Source organism: Rhinichthys klamathensis, unplaced genomic scaffold, assembly GCF_029890125.1.
Source record: "Rhinichthys klamathensis goyatoka isolate OS25496 unplaced genomic scaffold, OSU_Roscu_1.1 h1tg000206l_1, whole genome shotgun sequence".
Classification (NCBI taxonomy): Eukaryota; Metazoa; Chordata; class Actinopteri; order Cypriniformes; family Leuciscidae; genus Rhinichthys; species Rhinichthys klamathensis.
This window is the reverse complement of record NW_026606731.1, coordinates 2,094,995-2,116,998: the sequence shown is the minus strand read 5'-3', so window position 1 is coordinate 2,116,998 and position 22,004 is coordinate 2,094,995. Positions and strand designations below refer to the sequence as shown.

At 37.3% G+C, this 22,004-nt stretch overlaps 2 protein-coding genes across 2 annotated transcripts; both read left to right on the top strand.

Annotated features, from left to right (window-relative positions):
- Positions 1-7: 7 nt before the first annotated feature.
- hmbsb (hydroxymethylbilane synthase, b) lies at positions 8-8,704 on the top strand. Its single transcript, XM_056263388.1, has 14 exons — positions 8-151; positions 230-283; positions 955-1,027; positions 1,137-1,186; positions 1,296-1,351; positions 1,519-1,596; positions 1,837-1,914; positions 3,695-3,770; positions 3,914-4,027; positions 4,148-4,186; positions 4,290-4,409; positions 7,154-7,207; positions 7,293-7,379; positions 7,475-8,704. Exons 1-14 carry the CDS (start codon positions 122-124, stop codon positions 7,652-7,654), a joined length of 1,089 nt encoding a protein of 362 aa, XP_056119363.1. The 5' UTR covers positions 8-121; the 3' UTR covers positions 7,655-8,704.
- A 3,858-nt stretch (positions 8,705-12,562) lies between these two features.
- Positions 12,563-21,241, top strand: abcg4b (ATP-binding cassette, sub-family G (WHITE), member 4b). The gene is made up of 14 exons (XM_056263386.1): positions 12,563-12,833; positions 14,840-14,957; positions 15,110-15,242; positions 15,413-15,463; positions 15,556-15,701; positions 16,862-16,985; positions 17,077-17,191; positions 17,556-17,698; positions 17,900-17,998; positions 18,470-18,638; positions 18,790-18,890; positions 19,067-19,225; positions 20,288-20,406; positions 20,493-21,241. The coding sequence occupies exons 1-14, from the start codon at positions 12,602-12,604 to the stop codon at positions 20,716-20,718; spliced, it is 1,935 nt and encodes a 644-aa protein (XP_056119361.1). The 5' UTR covers positions 12,563-12,601; the 3' UTR covers positions 20,719-21,241.
- Positions 21,242-22,004: the final 763 nt, after the last annotated feature.

The following is a 22,004-nucleotide window of genomic DNA, read 5'->3' as shown; positions in this document are numbered from 1 at the left end:
GAAGCCAGGACCCTGGGGCGTAGTGTCTCTTGTTTCGGTCTATCTTGCTTCATGTTCACTATACATTGCTTTCTCATACTCAAAGTATCTGAAGACTCCAGCAGCTCATCTCACTACAACTATGGCAGATGGACCTTATAAATTCATTAGGGTCAGAACATGAATAAATGAATGTTACTCTGTGCTGTTTGTATTGGTACTAACTTTTGTGTGAAATATTCTTTTACAGGACGGTGATGGCAGAGTCAGCAGGGTGATCCGTGTTGGCACCAGAAAAAGCCAGGTAATTGAATATATGTATGCTCATTGATTATTATCAATGTTGAAAACAGCCGTGTTACTTAATATATTTGTGGAAACAGTGATACATTTTTGTCAAGATTCTTTATTGAATTGAAAGTTTAAAAGAACAGCATTTATTTGAAATATAAATCTTTTGTAACATTATACATGTCTTTACTGACGGCTTTGATCTATTTAATTGTCCTTGCTGAATAAAAGTATATAATTATTATTATTTTTTTAATCTTTCTGATCCCAAACTTTTGCATGGTAGGGCACATACAAAAATAGATCATCTAAAATATTGTTATATCTAATATCATGTGAATAGGGGTGAATATCAAACCATTTAATACATTTAAATATGTATTTAAATGTACATGTTTCACAATTTGTATGACTGCTTGTCACTGGAATCATCCATTTATTTGAAAGTAGCAATGTAAAAGTTTTCCATATTATAACTATATAGATTTTGCCTCATCAATTCTTAGTATAAAAAATGTAGGTTTGTTTGGGTGTGTCAGTGGTGGTGATGGGTTTGATAAGCTTTCTGTCTTTGTCACGGTGGATATAAGATTGCTTAGTTTTTGTAAAGAAACTGGTCACAGCCCTCAAACATAGGGCATATGGAATATTGTTGAACCTTTTTGTTACTTGTATTTCTTTCAGCTGGCTCGGATTCAGACTGACAGTATTGTAGAGAAACTCAAGGGGTTACACCCTGATGTTCATTTTGAAATAGGTAGGAGATTATTGTGTAATATCCAAAACAGGATACCAAGTATGACGAAAGTTAATATTCACTCTGCTTAAACATATTTCCACTTCATACATTTTTTTATTTATTTCAGTGGCTATGTCAACAACTGGAGATAAAATACTTGACACAGCTTTATCCAAAGTAAGTCCTAATCTAAATTCCATTGCTGTCATAATTAATTAGTATTATAAAAGTTAATGTATATAAAGTTTTTGGAGAAATTAATTATTGTTCAAATTCTGTGTCAAAGATAGGTGAAAAGAGTCTCTTCACAAAGGAATTGGAGAATGCTTTGGAAAAAAATGAGTGAGTCCATCCGTCTTTGCTTCTGTATGTCACTCATGTATAATGCAGTACACAGCAGATTTGGTCTATGGTCTTTTGGTGCATTTGATGTTCCGGGGTTTGTATTGCTACATTGTTGCATATGTTTCAGTATGAATAATGCTGTTGTAATATTTTTGGTTCTATAGGGTAGACCTGGTTGTGCACTCTTTGAAAGACTTGCCTACTGTTCTTCCTGTGGGCTTCACTATAGGAGCCGTGCTGAAGTAAGGAAATCACAATAGTGTCTCTATTTTCTGAAGTGCTTATATGTTCCTCCACATCTGAAGAGTCTTTTATCTTAAAAGTAGCTGACATGTCATGTTACACAGCACACAAACATCAGCCTAAATGTTCATAAATTATTGTTAAAGAGTATGGAAGTACTGATGTTCAGTGTATTGCTTATTGCAAATCCTTTAATTATGAAGCCAACATTGTGATTTGACATTTCCCTCTCTTTAAAGACGAGAAAACCCCCATGATGCTGTTGTCTTGCACCCCAAAAATAAAGGCAAACGTCTCGATGCTCTCGTCGACAAGAGGTAAAAGCGGTGGCCTGTACACAGAATTATATATTTTAAATGTATATATTACTTATTAATACTTTATTAATAAGAAATTAATACTTTTATTCGCCAAGGACGCATTAAATTGATCAAAAGTGACAGTAAAGAGTCAAGACATAATGTTTTAAAAGATTTCTACTTCAAATAAATTGTACTTTTTTAACTTTTTATAAATATATATATATATATATATATACACTCACCGGCCACTTTATTAGGTACCCCATGCTAGTAATGGGTTGGACCCCCTTTTGCCTTCAGAACTGCCTCAATTCTTCGTGGCATAGATTCAACAAGGTGCTGGAAGCATTCCTCAGGGAGTTTGGTCCATATTGACATGATGGCATCACACAGTTGCCGCAGATTTGTCGGCTGCACATCCATGATGCGAATCTCCCGTTCCACCACATCCCAAAGATGCTCTATTGGGTTGAGATCTGGTGACTGTGGAGGCCATTTTAGTACAGTGAACTCATTGTCATGTTCAAGAAACCAATTTGAAATGATTAGAGCTTTGTGACATGGTGGAAGTAGCCATCAGAGGATGGGTACATGGTGGCCATAAAGGGATGGACATGGTCAGAAACAATGCTCAGGTAGGCCGTGGCATTTAAACGATGCCCAATTGGCACTAAGGGGCCTAAAGTGTGCCAGGAAAACATCCCCCACACCATTACACCACCACCACCAGCCTGCACAGTGGTAACAAGGCATGATGGTTCCATGTTCTCATTCTGTTTACGCCAAATTCTGACTCTAACATCTGAATGTCTCAACAGAAATCGAGACTCATCAGACCAGGCAACATTTTTCCAGTCTTCAACTGTTCAATTTTGGTGAGCTCTTGCAAATTGTAGCCTCTTTTTCCTATTTGTAGTGGAGATGAGAGGTACCCGGTGGAGTCTTCTGCTGTTGTAGCCCATCCGCCTCAAGGTTGTGCGTGTTGTGGCTTCACAAATGCTTTGCTGCATACCTCGGTTGTAACGAGTGGTTATTTCAGTCACTGTTGCCCTTCTATCAGCTCGAACCAGTCTGGCCATTCTCCTCTGACCTCTGGCATCAACAAGGCATTTCCGCCCACAGAACTGCCGCTCACTGGATGTTTTTTCTTTTTCGGACCATTCTCTGTAAACCCTAGAGATGGTTGTGCGTGAAAATCCCAGTAGATTAGCAGTTTCTGAAATACTCAGACCAGCCCTTCTGGCACCAACAATCATGCCACGTTCAAAGTCACTCAAATCAACTTTCTTCCCCATACTGATGCTCGGTTTGAACTGCAGGAGATTGTCTTGACCATGTCTACATGCCTAAATGCACTGAGTTGCCGCCATGTGATTGGCTGCTTAGAAATTAAGTGTTAACGAGCAGTTGGACAGGTGTACCTAATAAAGTGGCCGGTGAGTGTATATATATATATATATTGAATGATTTCTGAAGGATCATGTGACAATGAAGACTGGAGTAATAATGCTGAAAATTCAAAGGAATAAATTACATTTTAAAAATGTATTAAGATAGAAAACATTAAAAAAAAATTATAAATGTAATAATATTTCACAATATTACTGTTTTTACTGTATTTTTTATCTAACAAATGCAGCATAAGATACTTTTAATAATAATACATTTTACACACCCCAAACTGTTTAATGGTAGTGTATATACTTTTATACATATATATATTTATTTTTTATTATATATTTACAGGATACATGTTTTCTTGAAAAATACATACATTTACATTTTATATTTGAAGTGTTATAGGTACCAGTTCTCTTCGCCGGGCTGCACAACTGAAGAAAAGGTTTCCCCACCTGGAGTTTAAAGACATTGTATCTTTCAGTGCAATGCAGCAATCATTTGATTTTCTCTCACTTTTTCTGTAGATGCATACAAACAAGTAAATTATGAATTCAGTGTGTTAACAAGGACTTGATGTTTTGTGTGAGCTTATGCCTTAACAGTCATGTTTCAGAGAGGTAATCTCAACACCCGTCTGAAGAAGCTGGATGAAAAGGATGACTTTTCTGCCATTGTCTTAGCAGCAGCTGGTCTTCGGAGAATGGGCTGGGAGAACCGCATTGGCCAGGTGCCTCTATCCTCCTTTAACCTACAATGCACTGCAATGTCTTCCCTCAGGTCAACTCAAGATTATTGCATTGATTAGCCTATAATGCATATTGATATATTTTGCATCATCCTGTTTCAGATCCTTGGGCCTGAGGACTGCATGTATGCCGTTGGACAGGTGGGTAACATTCAGTGTCCCTATTGAGCAAATCTCCTGCACAACGGTGAGTGTATGTCTATCGGACTGACCCTTACAGACTGCTCTTAATGTCCTGTTGAAGGGTGCTCTGGCAGTTGAGGTGAGAGCTCGAGACCGGGACATCCTGGAAATGGTGTCAGTATTAAATGACTCGGACACTGTGTTGAGCTGCATCGCGGAGAGAGCGTTCCTCAAACACCTGGTAGGCATCCTGCTGCACTCACACCTGTTTAAATTAAAGCTCCTGTAGGTAACTTTTGAAAACATGTATTTGCTAAAACTGTCATTATGTCCTGACAATAGAATATGAGACAGATAATCTGTGTAAAAATCAAGCTCCTCTGGCTCCTCCCAGTGGTCCTATTGCCATTTGCAAGAAATACACGCTCCCGGTCAGAAACAACCAATCAGAGCCAGGAGGCATGTCTCAGCAGTGTCAATCACGCTCGTGTACGCGCTGATCACACCCCTCTCTTGCACAGCGCGAGCCGTCGTTCAAACTCAAGATTGCCGGCGTGCTGCAGCTGTGCTTATGACGGAGAAACAACCTAAACTGCCAATTCTCGAGTGACACCTGCTCATAAAACAAAGAGGTAAAAGGAAAAAGACTGATGACGATAAACAAGCGAAAAAGAAAGAATTACACAGAGCCCATTGACTCGGTGTCAAAACTCTAGCCGCATAACATGTAGATAAAATGTCACGCACTCTGCTAAGCAACAATTGAAACCTGCTAATTCACTGGCTTGTCATGTTGCTAAAATAATGGGCTAGCACACCTTATCTAGCATTATATATCGCTAGAATAATTACTTACATACTGTAACGTTAGTTACCGTTATATTAACGTTATCTTACTAGCTATTTATAACTTATAGAAAGAGTGCAACGTTATAAAGTTACATGTAGGCTATTGCAAAATACATAATGATTTGAGGACCAAGTTTGTAGTCAAAGTATGGGCAGGCCATAGTCAATGTAAAGCATATTATTGACGTTTAGTCCCTATTAGTGAATGTGCCATATAACTTTTTATCCGCCGTTATGGGTGGCCCTGTTTACTAGCCTGCGCGTTCACGGCAGGCTCCGCTGTGGAGGACGAGCTGTGGAGGGAGGGCTGTAGCGCAGCAGAGAGCAAGGGGATGGGACCTGTAAGTTGTGCTTATTCAAATTTTCTGGCTAAGTCAACGTTTTCTCAAAACTCCCTACTGCAGCTTTAATTCATAATTAATAAATAGATACACTGTAATTCAAAAGTTTGGGGTCAGTAAGATTATTTTATGTTTTTGAAAGAAGTCTCTTATACTCATCAAGGTTGCATTTATTTGATCAAAAATACAGTAAAAACAGTAATATTGTGAAATATTACTATTTAAAATAACTGCATTCAATTAGAATATATTTTGAAATGTATTTTATTCTGGTAAAGCTGTATTTTCAGCATCATTACTCTCCAGTCTTCAGTGTCACATGATCCTTCAGAAATCATTCTAATATGCTGCTCAAGAAACATTTTTGTAATGTTGTACGGTTGTACTGTCATTTTTTATATAGCTAATTTGTTTTTTTCAGAATTCATTGATTAATATAAAGGAATAGCATATAAATAGGGATAGAAATCTTTTGTAACACTATGGGTGCGTCTCAATCAGCTCCCTAGTTTAGTAGTCAGGGCACTGTTCAGGGAGTCGGCCATTTTAAGGGCCGTCTCAATCGTAAAATGTTGGCTCCATAAAAAGTCCCACAATGCACTGTGAAAACCAGGGAGCATCAAGGCTCTCTATGTTCCCTTAACGGAAATTCTGAAGCACGAAACATACAGGCAGATATGGAATATAATCTAGCTAACGTTTATAATTAATTTACTGCTGAAATGTTGCAGGTATATGTAACAAGCAAAGTAGTGTAATGTGCTTTAAATAACATAAAAATAAATGTCAGTTTATTATAAAAATATCAGTTCTGCTGCTGTTTTTAAAGGGATAGTTCACCCAAAAAAGAAAATTCTGTCATCATTTACTCACCCTCAAGTTGTTCCAAACCTGTATGAATTTCTTTTTTTCTGCTGAACATAAAAGAGAGTTAAGGTTAACCAAACAGTTGATGGGCCCCATTGACATCCATAGTATAGACAAATAAATGGAAATCAGACAGAACCATGGAAATCAACTGTTTGGTTACCGATATTCTTAAAATATCTTCTTTTGTGTTCAGCAGAAGAAAGAAATTCATACAGGTTTGGAACAACTTTTTGTTGTTTTACCCAAAAATGAACAACTTTCATTTTTGGGTGAAATACCAGTAATGACGTGTGACATTTGTAAAAAAAAAAAAAAAAAAAAAAAAAAAAACTTTTTTTTTACCTTGAAAAATATATTTAAAAACTATGTGAAATGAAAATGTTATATTACTTTACTTTGGTAACACTTTACAATAAGGTTCGTTAACATTAGTTAACTACCTTAGTTAACATGAACTAAAAATGAACAATACTTCTTCAGGATTTATTAATCGTATTTAATATTAATTCCAACATTTACTAATACAATATTAAAATCAAAGGTTGTATTTATTAACATTAGTTAATACACTGTGAACTAACATGAACAAACAATGAACAGCTGTATTTTTATTAACTAACATTAACAAAGATTAATAAATACTGTAACAAATGTATTGCTCATTGTTACAGTATTTATTAATCTTTGTTAATGTTAGTTAATAAAAATACATGTTAACTAGTTAACTAATGTTAACTAATGAAGCTTATTGTAAAGTGTTACCATTACTTTTTACTTGATGGTTACACCATATGACATTTTTGAAGTCATTAAATAGAAACTTTTTCTGGAAAATTGTATAATTTTTTTTTTAAAACCACTACAAATACAAAGAATACATTTCTCAGAACTTTGTGCATGTGCCTTAAACTACTTTTTTTTATAGGAAGGGGGGTGCAGTGTTCCAGTTGCTGTTTACACTGAAGTTAAGAATTCACAGGTAGTGAGGAGCTACATGCTGATTTGACTTTATACTCAACTAGAAAATGTCTCAGCTGAATGACAGATCTGTGCTCGTTTTACAGGTCTACATGACCGGAGCAGTATTCAGTCTTGATGGCTCAGACAGTCTGAAGGAGACAATGCAGACAAGCATCAGCTCAGACAATCAGGTTGTTAATCCACTAAAATATAGATATCATTTCCGATATTTTGAATGTTTTGAATTTTACACTGATCCGTTTGCGTGTAACCTCATTATTCCCAGACTGAGGAGCAGGAGAAGGTTGATGAGAAGGTCCAGCGTGTGGGTATCACTGCTTTAAAGGTGTCAGGAGCAGCCCAGGATGCCGCAGTGAAGTTAGGAGTGGACCTTGGAAATCTGCTGCTCAGCAAAGGGGCCAAAGAGATACTGACTGTAGCCAGACAGCTTAATGACGCGCGATAGGTACAAAATAGTCCGTATCCATAGCTGAAGACCAACCACCCCCTTTTCCAGAAGTATTTTTTTAAAGGTCAACAAGTATTTAAGTGTCATCCTTTATAGATTACCTCTATATTTTGTGCGTAATTAAGATATTAGTTCATTTTTCACGGAAAAAAGGTAACTTTGAGTTGTATTTACAGGATTTTTAGCGAAGATCAATTTGCATTACTACTTTAAACAGACTTGGATGATGCAGAATAATAATGCCAAAATTACTTATTTACTGAAGACAAACATGAAAAACATCTGCATTACAGAGAGCTAATAGACAGAAATGATATTTGCTCTCATATTAAGCCATAAATACACAATCATGCCTTTTAAGATGGTGTGTGTTTTATCTAAACATATGCTTATTTTGAAACGTGAATTATTCTGGGATGTACATTTCCAAAAGCTGCTTGAGGTATCATCCACATTTTATCTTTACTGACTGTGCACATGTGGAGCTATACATCATAATAACCGATATCACACTACAGAATGATTTTGTATGATTGGGCCAGCTGATTTTTGATAATATTTAGTGTGAAAATGTAATTAAAAAAGGTTTTCATTCATTCCCAAATATTGTATGCCTTAATTGTTGTCATTGAACCCTTTAAATTGTTTGTCAGATCTTTCTAACATCAGTGCCTGGAAATTCAAAATATCGCCTCTGCAAATTTCTTTGTGTATGTGACTTTGAGCTCATGGTCTCATAGAGATGTAAAGTTTGTATGCACTGCCTCATCCTTTTCATTTATTCCTCTCAAATATGATGTTGTTGCTTTATTTATTTGGCTAAATGTATTTGCTGGACATCATCTTGTTCTTACAATTGAATGACGATGTATGATGAAACTAAGCCAGTATTAATTTGCTGTGATATTCTAAAACACTGATTTATATTTTGTATGGTTTAGAGCTAGTTTAACTGATACCAACTTGATTTAATGTAAGCATATGCAAGATTTTTAGAATGTACTGAAACTATTGAATTCCATAAAATACATTTAGTTTTTTCATTTAGTCGGTGGTGTACTGGTAAACTGAACTCTGAATAACTAGCATTTACACGAAACAGCATATTTCAAAAGTTTGGTGGTTTTAAGAGCAGAGTTGTTCGGTTTTACTAACTTTATTTGCTAGTCCGAAATAAATCAAGCAATATAGATGCAGTCATGTGTTTTTGACTTTCTTTGTTGTTTTTTACAAACTGCATTAGACCGTAAGAAAGGCCTACCAACTATGTCACTACTTTTTCTTCGTAAATATAAAATAAAGTTTTACTCAAGACTTGACATGTCATGGCTGCGGTATAAATAAAGGAGTAATTCATTATATTATCAGAACTGTCTCTGCTCTGAACTCTTAGAATAGAAAAATAGATTTGAGATATCAGTTTTATTTACAGTAGTCAACATTTGAAGTGGATCAAAAAGTTCATCAAAGTTGTCCTAAGACAAGAACAGGTATTGTTCAAAATTAATGTGTAACTTTGATGAAAGGTTTTGATCCACTTCAAATGTTGACAACTATAGATGCATACTTTTCATGAGTAATGTTTCATATATCTATTCCAGGTACCAGTTGACATAAACTGAAAGACTGCCTGTCAGATGTCAAGCTTAGACTCGTTCACAGATCTTGTTCTGAGGGTGAACTCGCTTTATTAGCGCGTGGCTTCTGGCAACCAGCTGTGGCATGTTGCCATCGCGTCCACTTATTTTAACAGGAAATTACATACCACACTGTCCACAGAAGTCTATAATCTCTAACCTGCTTTAATAAACAAACATGCATTTTAAAAGCACGCACATATTTGTGTGACAGTTTTACACAATGATATAAATATATTTATATAGGCTATATATATATATAGCCTAGGCCTACATTAAAGATTAAAAAATATATACATTTAAACTAAATAATAAATCTTAAACGATAACACTCCAATTATCAAAAATAAATAAATAAACAGGTAAAAGCAATTTATGTAGGCCTATGTATTTTTGTCGTTTTCCATAGAAGAGAGTGCACGTGACGTGAACGCGCACTAAGCGTGCAGGCAGAGAATTGCCCTGTCCCAAATGGAACCCTAAGCACTCGCGGTCTTCCTCTGAGTCCGCTTTGAATGTCGGGAAGAAGTCTGCTGTGGAGTCCTCATCAGCGTGGGCTCGGCAAAAGTGCGCATCAAGGGCGCAAATCGACCGCAGAGGGGGCGCTCGCGAGCACCCTTCTGAGATCTAAAAATGACAAATGGGACACACTGCGGTCTCACGGACTTAACGGACACGCGCACGCGGCAGCCATTGTAAGTCCACAAGACAGAAAGTGCACATGAAGTGTGCCATTTGGGACAGGGCCTAATGTCTAATATGACGGGCTTTGGTGCAGGTCTACATACATAGGCCAAGTGGTGCTCACCTGGTGCTCACTGCAGACAGAGCCGAAGGACGTCCTGCTCCCCCTTTCTGGACCTCATGGGTTGAGGAGGAGGGATAGATTTATGGGTAGGGATTAGTACGTACGGAGACCTGCGCGGACGGATTTTTCTCCCGATAAATTATTTGTTATAAGCATTAACATTCACAAACCACTGTTAATTTAACATAAAAGCAAGCAGGCTACTGCGTGCATGGTTTGGCATGACTGAAACTGATCATAATTCCGCTCATAATTCCTAAAAAGCTCACAGTCACAAATCTCAGTTATTTTCAGTGAAACTGACTGCACATAATATCTACACTTTGTTTGTTATTATCAGAGCATTTGCCAGCATGCAGAATTCAGCACTGAACAAAAAGTCAGTTTTTTGACCGGTGAGGGATTCTATCTTAAATGCATCTGATTGGCCGTTATTGCGTTCAAGAAATCAACACATATGTCTTGGCTGGCTACATTAACGCTGCAAACATGTTATAAATTGAAACTGGCCTGTAGCCTGTAAATCGTTTCTATTTTATTTTAGTATTGTTGCTTTTGTGCACCAGACGAATAACAATTTATTGGTTTAGATGTTTTATTTATAGATATTTCTATTTTGCGGGAGTCCCGCGAATTGTTTTATTCTCCCGCAACCCGCACACACAAGAGTGCATTACCGCCCGCGCGGCCATCAAATCAGTCCCGCGCCGCACTCTGTTACTTTGGGTCCCGTGGGACCCGCGGTATTCCCGCGGGAGTGCATGCCTCTAGTAGGGATAGTGATCCACCTATTACGCCCAAATTACATCTAAAGAGGGGGAGCTGGACTTCACACTGACTCCACCCATGGCTCAACAGTGAGCAGCAGCCTCTCTATCCCAGGTTTTGCGTCACACCTCCCACTAAATTCCCTCAGGAGTCAGGACTCGGTTTTTCATTCAGTTCTGTTCGGGATTACCAGTGGCAGGACCTATTTCTGGTAGCTACTTATTGTAAAGGAAAAAAGTGACGTGCATTTCAAGACTTAAACGAATACATTTCCTCTCAAGTAGGCCTACCCCAAGGTAAGTTATTTTCCTCCCCTAAATTTTAAACATTGTCATTGCAGTTAATTCTCAGCAGGAGCATAACTTTACAATAGGCCTACTTGTTTTATCATCTCTGACTGACTTTAGAACAATAGCATTTGTCTGAATAATAATGTCTTAAAATGTTATTTACGGAATACATTTTTTATCACATATTTTAATCGTAATACAATAGGCTACTCTGCTGTGATATGGTATTTTAAGAGGCTTTGATAACCTCAATGAGGTTTACTTTTCATATATATATATATAGGCTATGTGCATGGTATTAATAGAGAAAAAAAAATACTAATTCTTGTGGATTAGAGTCCATACACAGCATAAAGACCACAAAAGCCAAATCTCTTAACTCTCTATGTTGGCCTGTTAATTTTTTTTTATTTAAATTTTTTTTTGTCCAATAAAACAACCTTATTACCCTCAAAACGGCAGGAACATATCAATACAATGTGGTTTTCTATCACTTTAGGGCTTTAGTTTAACACTTTAGTTTCTTTTTTAACAAATCCCTTCATATTTTCAAATTGTATTTCCAGTTTTTATTTCCAGTTTGTATTTGCAGAGACCCCTTTTTTAAATTTTCAGAAACCCCCCAACTTCCTTTTCTCAAATATCTCTCTTCATAAAATTGAAAGGGTTGATAATAAGAAATATTTACAAAATTATTGAATGCACACTAAATTATGTTTTATTATCTGAAATGTTCTGGATGTGTATGTTATCTAACACTTGTAAATGAACATGCACAGTATTTCACCAAATAGTGGGCAAAATCACAGTGGCAATAATTTGTTCTACCCATACGTCTATGAAAAATTTTGATTATGTTTCAATGGATGCAATACATTCCAACAAGATTTCCATTGTACAGGCTGTCTCCTCACGGCACAATCTACTAAGTCTCATGTGAACGCTCGAGCGATCCCCTCCTACCTAGTGCTCTCTGTGGGACTGAGCCAATGATATCTGTCTCTGACCTGGCTATTCACATTCTCTGATTTCGCTCTTTCTTTTGGCTGTCAAACTCCAGGGACTTACATCTAGCCTGTCAGATCAGTGTGTCAGCACAATGCAGTCTCTTGGAGGAAACCAAATCCTAGCCTTTTACAAGAGCTCCAAATTCTAAACCAGATCAATTTGACAGAGTTGGGGCCTCTCCTGATTCCTGAATGAGCAGACAGTGTAAAAAGGTTTGCGTTTCAAGGGCAGAATATAGGAAGATGCTCCCCTTGGAGATTTCTCATTTTGAATGCATGGTTATGTACTGTATGATGATGACTCATGTACTTTATAGACTATAAGTCAAGTCACAGTGAAATTAAATGTAAAAATGTAACCATATATTTTTTTTTTTAGACATGTAGTCTAGTCACAGCACTGAAGCATTTTTGCTCCCTTTTAGACTAGTGGAATGTCCGAGAAGACGTCTGATCCAGGGACAGTTAGCATTACAATGGAAGACAGCCTTTGTAATGGGGGAACACAGCCCCAGGAAGCTCCATTGCTAACCCATCTGAAGAAGGTGGATAACCACATCACAGAGGCACAGCGCTTCTCTCACCTGCCCAAACGCACTACTGTGGACCTGGTGTTCAGTGACCTCTCCTACACCATCAGAGAAGGACCGTGGTGGGAGAAAAAAGGTCAGGAGCGCACACACATTTTGATTAATGTTTCTATAAATATAAAGAAAATGGAAGTTCACATCTGTACAGTAGAGGCTGTAGCTCAAACAAACCTTTCTAAGCATGGTTGAATTGGATCATCGAAGGTCAGCAGCAAAGACTGATGAGATTAAAGTGAGATTAAATACATAAAGTATGTTTGTACATTTAACATATTTAATTATAGAAGGTTTGCGTAATATTCTGAGTTTGCATTTCACTGTTATTCATTTGAGGAATACTGAATCTGTTTTTGTGAGGACAGGAGAAATGTCAGTCAATAAATGGGAAAACAAAGGCCCTGTTTACAATTAAGATGCGTGTTGGTCGATTGGATCACAAGTGGACGACGCTAAATATAGGAGGAAAAGGGTCTAAAAGGTTTTGTGCTTGTACACTTTCGGCCTCTTCCAGAGGTAGTCGAAAACGCATTCAACCAGATTGCTTTCGTAGTGTAAATGCTAATGTGGTCGAATGTGTTCAAACAGCCACAAAAGGCCTCCTTCCTCCACCTACTGACATGGGAAGAACGCTAGCCAGATGGGATTTAAACTTTGTCGGCTGAAGACCCAAGTTTGGTTTGAAGACGTACGGTAAAACGTACCAAGCTGAATGTTCGCTCACCTTTCCTGATTTCTAACACGCACTGACCATATTTGGCGCGGTCTTGCGGCTGTCAGAACAGAGAAAGCTGACCTCAAAGAACCAGGACAGAAGTGGTCGAAAGTAGACAAAAGAGACGATTAAAACAGCAGGTGTTAATGTGTAAATACAAGTCAAATCGGATATTAAAACATTCAGGACTTGGCTAGATGCATTCTTATAGTAGCAGCTTTTGTTCGTTTACAAAGCGGATACAGTAAGTAATAGCATTTTACCAGTTTAGCATACAGAGGAGATTAAAATCACATTAGAACAATTAACAAGACTGATCTTGGCCTTGCTTTTCCATTTAGATCTTTCGATTTGCAGGTATAACTTTATGAATGCTGGTATCTCATTCTGATCACTTGTTTTTATCTGTTGTATCTGTCTGCTTTCATCTGTTTTTCGCTGTCTCACCGCACTGTCTAGTCTGGCCCAAAGATAGGAGTTGGTTCTTTACTTTTACGATTTATTGGTGAAAGGATACCAGTGTGGAAGATGCTACTATTTTGCAGCCTTCCTGGGCCAACAAGACTTTTATTTTTGCAGTGCCATCACCACAAGTAGTTTAAATTAGATGACATCAGATCTGACATCACTAGGGAGAATAACATTTTCAATCTGAAGTTGCTTTATGATATCATCCTAATGCTTGTTCCTTGGTAATTATCCTGACTATTCTTATGCGTGATGAATGTAGCATTCACAATATGTCTGCATTATGATAAAGAAATACAGAATGAAATGTATTTGTAGAGGTGATACATGTGAATGTGAGTGTAAAATGTAATTTGCACTCTATGCTTCCATTGTGGCCTAAAGCAAGAGCTCCACCAATGATGATAATATGGCAGCATCAAACGACTTCTAAACATTCAGTGAACAGACATGTATGGGAATAAAGTCAAAGAGGGCTTTCCTTGATTTGACTGTGAGAACAGAGTTTTTGGCCTATTAGGCTGCTAATTAGAGTGCCTTTTTTTTTTTTTAGATTTTGCTATATCAGTGACTCCTCAAAATGTTTTTTTTTATGTGACCTTTCGGTCTGTGGGTGGGTGAAAGCCATCTTGGTGGACTCATAGAAAGGTCAATGAGCAGACTTGTCTGTTGTCTGAGTGGTTTAATTAGCCACTGAACTTAAAGGTTTTTGAATCTGATTCTCTCATCACCTTTATCACTCACTTTCTCACATTTCTTAGCTTTGGAGAAAATATGTGGTACAGTCATGAGGTTCATGGATTAAACCATACTTCTTATTTGAAGGGATTAACTGCAAGTTGACCGTTTGTTCAAAAGGAGAACCAACCGTATGATGCCAAGCATATATTTTCCCCCTGCAGGTTATAAGGCCTTGCTCAAGTGTCTATCAGGCAAGTTCTGCAGTCGGGAACTCATTGGCATTATGGGTCCCTCTGGGGCTGGAAAGTCTACCTTGATGAACATCCTGGCAGGGTATAGGTGAGGTTACATTGAGTGCAAAAGTAATGCTGGGGGGAAAAAATTACAAAAACTATTAGTTCTAATTGATCATATTATTGGATTTTTTTTGTTGGAATGCATTTAAAATAAATAGCTTACATACCCATGGCTGGTTGTCTTGTGCGTTGAAGGGAAACAGGGATGACTGGACAGATACTGGTAAATGGAAAGCTCCGAGACCTCCGAACCTTTCGTAAAATGTCCTGTTACATTATGCAGGAAGACAAATTGCTGCCCCACTTGACCGTTCAAGAAGCAATGATGGTGAGTCTGCAGGGAGAATGGTGTGGTAAAGGATACCCCCTACTGCTGGTTTGATGCTAATGCTCATATTACAATCACTTCAGAATGATTTTCATGTGCAGAAATGTTTTTGTTTCCAAAGGGAAACAAATGAATGAACTCAACTGAATGATTTCTCCACTGTTTTTAAGGTATCAGCCAACCTGAAGCTTAATGAAAACACAGAGGTGAAAAAAGAGCTGGTAGGTAAAGCTCATCACCTCATTCAAACTTGCTCCAGTATTTTTACCTGTGAAATTTCACCTACTTTCCATGTGTTTATGTTGGCATGTAGATAAAAGAAATTCTGACAGCCCTGGGACTACATGAGTGTGTCCACACTCGTACTGTCTCTCTCTCTGGGGGCCAGTGTAAGAGGTTAGCTATTGCCCTCGAGCTAGTAAACAACCCCCCAGTCATGTTCTTTGATGAGCCCACCAGGTAATGATGTTACAGTCTTTAGACACAAATAAAACAGCATTATTTATATGCTTGTGCTTGTGACATGGATTTTTATATATACCCTTATGAAAAGAAATTATATTTCCCTATAAATGAATGATCAATATATTAAATGGTTTAACAGTATATTTGAAAATATGCAGAATAATATATCATGTTAATATACAATATATTGAATAATACATAAGGAATTGCCGTTTTTCATATATTGAAAAATATGTGACAATATATTTACTAATGTATAATGTATTTAATTTTATATTCAGTAATACACTTAATATAGATGTACATGTGATCAGAACTGGTACTGCATGTGTAATATATTGCTGATATATTTACTCATGCAGCATAAACACATATATAGAGAAATATATAATGTATTATATTTCTTATTTACATTATAAAAGTTTCATATTTTCTAGCTTGTTAACAAGAGCACAATCACACCAGCATGTACTAAAGTATTTTGCAAATAGACTATCATTGTGCTGTGGAAGGCACACCCATTATTTTTAAAATATAGTAATTGTAGGCTTAATGAGTATTAGCCATTTCGGCCAATCATCAACCTCACCACAGGCTCTACTCTTCAGCACAATGGTAACCCCGAAAACTCAGACATACCAGAAAACCTTTTAAATTCCAAAATAATACAACTTAAAACACTGACAGATCTCCCCCTGTATTAATATTGAGCAAAACACATTAAATAACACTTTTAACATTTGCTCACAGTAAGAAGCAAAGCATGCTGGGAACTAGAAATCTGTTGTAGCTCATTCTGGGAATGTGTGTATATATGTGTGAACATACATTCACATTTATATGGTAACATGTATGTGCAATATATGTACACAATAAAAGATAAAATGTTGTGAATATTACTTTTAATGCTATTTTTGTCTTCATTTATAAATATTTTATATGCATTCATATATAGCCATACATGGTCATGGATATATTAATCCTGGGGGACACTTCGCTTATATATTGCAGTATATTGAAAAATATAAGCACAAGTTTCCCATATGTATTATGTAATATATTCTGCATTATATTTTGCAGTATATTCCCATATATTTTTGTTCCATAAGGGTAACCATACTGTATGTTTGTTAAATGTTGCTTTTTGATTTCAGTGGTTTGGATAGTGCGTCCTGTTTCCAGGTAGTGTCTTTAATGAAGTCTCTGGCACAAGGAGGGCGAACCATCATTTGCACTATTCATCAGCCCAGTGCCAAACTCTTCGAGATGTTTGATAAGGTACAAAGGCATGTGCAAATCTTTTTGGGAATCTGAAACGTCTTCAGATCCCTTCAGTCATCATTTGATTTATTCTGTGTCTCTTTCACAGCTGTATATTTTAAGCCAAGGCCAGTGCATATATAAGGGAAGTGTCCCATACCTCATCCCTTATTTGAAGGGACTGGGTCTTCACTGTCCAACATACCACAATCCTGCAGATTTCAGTGAGTTGACCATGTGTTTTTATAAATACCCATACTTACATACTCACATATACAAGCATATATACATATGTGTGTGTGTGTGTGTATATACATTCAGTAAGGATGCCTTTAATTGATAAAAAGTGACAGCAATTTCTATTTAAAATAAATTTTGTTCCTGTAAACTTTCTAAAACCATTTATAGTATCATGGTTTCCACATAAAATAGTAAGCAGTACATTATTATTAAGCATTATTAAGTTTTCAACATTAATAATAATACATATTTCCTGAGCACCAAATAAATAATACATATATATACACAGTATATACATAATGCATCATGCCTCTGTTTTGTGCTTCTGTCTGTCTGTTTTGTGTGTAGTCATTGAGGTAGCATCAGGAGAGTATGGTGACTTGAACCCAGTGTTGTTTGAGGCTGTTCAGGGTGGCATGTGTGCTTTGGGGGAAAAGTGCAACTGTATCGACATAACCACCGTACCCGCATGCGCTGCAAAATGTGTCAAAGTGAGTGATGCTAGTTTCATAATCACCCGTTGCTTCCGGTGGATAGCAGCTGTAATGCTTACTTGCATATATTGTGGTCAGGATGTATGCTAGACAAACTGATCCACTGTGTTCAAAAGCCTCTTTCAAATAAAAAAAATACTGTATGTGTTTAATATGATATAACTGTCTTCTTAATGTTTCCTACACTTGCTTTTACAGGATTCAGGACACATTGAGAGCCATACCTTTGCTACAAGCTCTCTGACTCAGTTCTGCATTCTATTTAAAAGAACATTTATTACAATATGCAGAGACCAGGTACAATGTTGTTTCATTTAGTTGATATCTGGTATGTCAGTCCTAAACTTTCCTAAGTGTGTGTCCAATATGACGCAATACTGCCTTTCAAAATAACTATACCAACACTGAAAGTGACAAAAATATTTTATTTTTTATTGAACTTGATGCCAAACCCATCTTACAAACTAGATTAAAAAAAAAATAATAATAATATATATATATATATATATATATACATATTTTAATTGTATTGTAATTTTAATAGAATTTTTTACCACATGGTGTCTTCATTGTATTATAGTATTTTTCTCACTTAGTATTTAGGTCTTAAAACATGGACCTATATAGCAGCTTTATATTGTAGGAAGGGGATCATCATATTTGGGGGTCATTGGAATCAAAAAAGACCCAATTTTGATCTTAACTTTGTAGCTATTGCATTTTACTTTTGCAGAATTGTTTAATAATGGCGTTTGGTTCGTGATCTAGGTTTTGACACATCTGCGGCTAATGTCACACATCTCGATTGGAGTGTTGATAGGCCTGCTGTACCTCAATATTGGCAATGATGCCAGCAAAGTCTTCAACAACACCGGTTTCCTCTTCTTCTCAATGCTCTTTATCATGTTTGGAGCGCTGATGCCTACAGTTCTTACCTGTAAGTTAGAAAAGAGAAATGTAAGAACGTAGCAGCCATGTCACAGTTTCACTATCAACACATGTACCACAATTTTGGGTCTTAACTCATGTCCTACATTCAGCATGGGAAGTGAAAGTGGTTTTGATCTGATTCTCTGCCCTGTTTTCAGTTCCTCTAGAGATGGCTGTGTTTCTGAGGGAACATCTAAACTACTGGTACAGTCTGAAGGCTTACTATCTGGCAAAGACAATGGCTGACATTCCCTTCCAGGTGGGTGCCTGTCTGCCTGTCTAAGCCTTACTGGCTCCATTTTATGCCTGATATAAGCTGAGCATATTTTGACAGTGCTGCTGAAAGTTTAATATAATGGAACTAAGACAAAGGAATCATGGACACTTATAAAACCAACATTTGATATTGTCATGGGCTTGTCCACTCTTTCTCAGGTCATTTGTCCCATCATGTACTGCAGTATTGTGTACTGGATGACTGAACAGCCTCCAGAGGCAGCCCGCTACTTGCTGTTTTTGGCTTTGTCAATCTGTACAGCTTTAGTAGCTCAGTCTCTTGGGCTTCTGGTCGGTGCTGCCTCCACATCCCTTCAGGTACATGTTGCAGCTACTATCACTGTTAACTAAATGTTTTTATTTCTCAGGGCTCCAGACTGTGACAAAAACATTTACGACAGTACTTTAAAATCATGTCAGGATAGCCGTGAAAACTTAGCTTCTATATTAAGAGATTAAAAGTTTAAGAGATGCCTGCAACTCTAGTTTACGAAGACATTTTTATCGGTCATAACTTCTGGAGAAAAATAACCCAGATACTAGACAAAGATTAAACCTTTTTGGTGCACATGTGATGACCACCTGTGTTCGTACACGCTATCAAATTAAGTATACTTTGCACGTTCGGCTATATGTGTACACTAAGCGTTCACTTAAAAAATGCAATTAAAGAAACATATTATATATGCTAAAAAAATGAGTTTTCTTATTTAAAAAAAAAAAGATATCAATTGGTCATTGGTTAGACTTGTTTGATTTGACTCTAAAACAGTGTCTACACTAGACGCAAACGGCGCAATGTGACAAAAACCGATAGAGCCCATTATAATCAGTGATGCGGTCTACACTTAATGCGACATGACAAATTCCTGACGGTAAACTGATGCCCTTTTCTATATCTGACATACTTCAAGTGTGCACACTACTTCTGACATGAAGGCAAATGTATTTGCAGCAGTCGCTTTGTCATGTCCAGTTTAAAAAGCCTCAAGCTGTTGCATTGGGACGCGACAACTGTCATGTCAGTGTAGACATGGTGTAAGAAAAACTGTTTGTTTATCAAATACAAGCTAAGCACATAATATGTCACTGCCATATGACCATTACTATGATACAATCATCTGACTGATAACAGATTGCTTCCTAAATTGTAACATTCAACCAAGCATTTTCTGTAAACCTGCTTTGAAACAATATTTGTTGTGAGAAAAGCACTATACAAATAAACTCATATTAAATTAAATGTTTAATTTTAGGATCCAATGGCTAGTCATTAGTTCAGTCTGGATGCCTGCTTTTGGTTATGGTATAACTTTTCAGCTTGTCTTGGCGTGGCATAGACTTTTTTTATACTTACTGTATTGTGCATCTTCTTCACAGGTGGCCACTTTTGTTGGTCCAGTTACAGCCATTCCAGTCCTACTTTTCTCAGGCTTCTTTGTGAACTTTGACACCATTCCAGAATACTTACAGTGGAGTTCTTATGTGTCCTATGTCCGGTATGCTATTTATATCTTAAATAGGTGTGTTTGCTTTCACAATGCAAAATTACAGTGTCATGTTTGTTTGATTGTGCTTATGATAGGTATGGATTTGAGGGGGTGATTTTGTCCATTTATGGGATGAACCGAACTGATCTTGAATGTCCAGGAAGGGTTTGCAAGTTCCAAAGACCTGAAGAAGTTCTGCAGTTGTTGGATGTAGAAGATGCCAAGCTCTACATGGACTTCATTGTACTGGGTATTTTCTTCCTTATCCTGCGACTCGCCACTTACTTGGTTCTTCGGTACAAAATAAAATCAGAGCGATAATATTCAAGTCATGGCGTTTCATGGTCTCCAGCACAGGCTACTCTAGAAACCATTTCCAAAGGTGTCATCCTCTGCTCAGGAAGGTCAGATTTACTTGTTGATCTGGTTCTAGTTTTGTTTTTCATTTGGATTAAATAAATCACATTTCATTAGGGGCTTTCGCACTGGATAGTTCTAGGAACTTAGTAATAGGAAGTAGGAACTAACCACCAGGATGGTTCCCCGAGAACTAATGGTTCCCCTAGGAACGTTTTCCTGTTGCATTCGCACCGCCAGTAAGAACTCTGAAGTGATGTGAGCCGCGCTCGTTGTTGCGACTTTTATTTTGACGGCGCTCAGAACGCCAGAGCCTGAGCAAACAAAAAATGCTCGCATTCTCCGTGTTCATTAGTTTATGATCTGTCTAACAGTCCTGTCTAATACGATATTAGATAGAACTGTTATACATAGAAAGTAGACAGTAATGAAAAGTTATTAGCGTATGCCGTGTGGTTGATGTCCAGTGTTTAAAAATTTGCTCCATGGCCTCCTAATCATCCCCATATACTGATTGGCTTCATCACTGTCTCCTCTCCACCAGTAAGCTGGTGTGTGGTGGGCGTTCTGGCGCAATGTGGCTGCCGTCGCATCATCCAGGTGGATGCTGCACATTGGTGGTGGTTGAGGAGATTCCCCCTTCCATGTAAAGCGCTTTGAGTACACAGAAAAGCGCTATAAAAATGTAACGAATTATTATTATTGTGTTGTTAGCTGAGCAGAAATACATAATCATGTTTCGCTTGGTCCCCTCAAAGTTGTGTTGGATTTTCTCCTCCGCGTAAAGGTTAAGAGGCCCATCTATCACTGTTTTCCATGTTCGTAGAGTTAGTTTGTTGAGTAAATATAGAGGCTATAATCTTTGTGTTTACACAGCCTTTTTAAAAATGGGGGGTGCTGGTGTTTCGCGTGCGTTCGGCCAATCAGCGTACACTAACGTCACTATTAGTTCCAATAGTGCTGGTTTAGACCCTACTCTGAAGTAGGAGCTAAATTAGTTCATCCAAAAGAGTTCCTAGAACTAAAATCGTTCCTAGTTCCTGCGGTGCGAAAGCGCCAAAATTCGGGTACTTCCGCCAATAGTTCAAGGAACTATGAAAAGGTTCGAAAGCCCCTACAGATTTGGCTTTAAAAACTGGAGTAAATAATTTACTGTTTTTCAGTGTTACATTGATGCAGTTCCAGATGTTGAAAAAAATTGGTGTAATATTTAAATTTGGTATCACAATTTGAATTTGGATATGCATGCA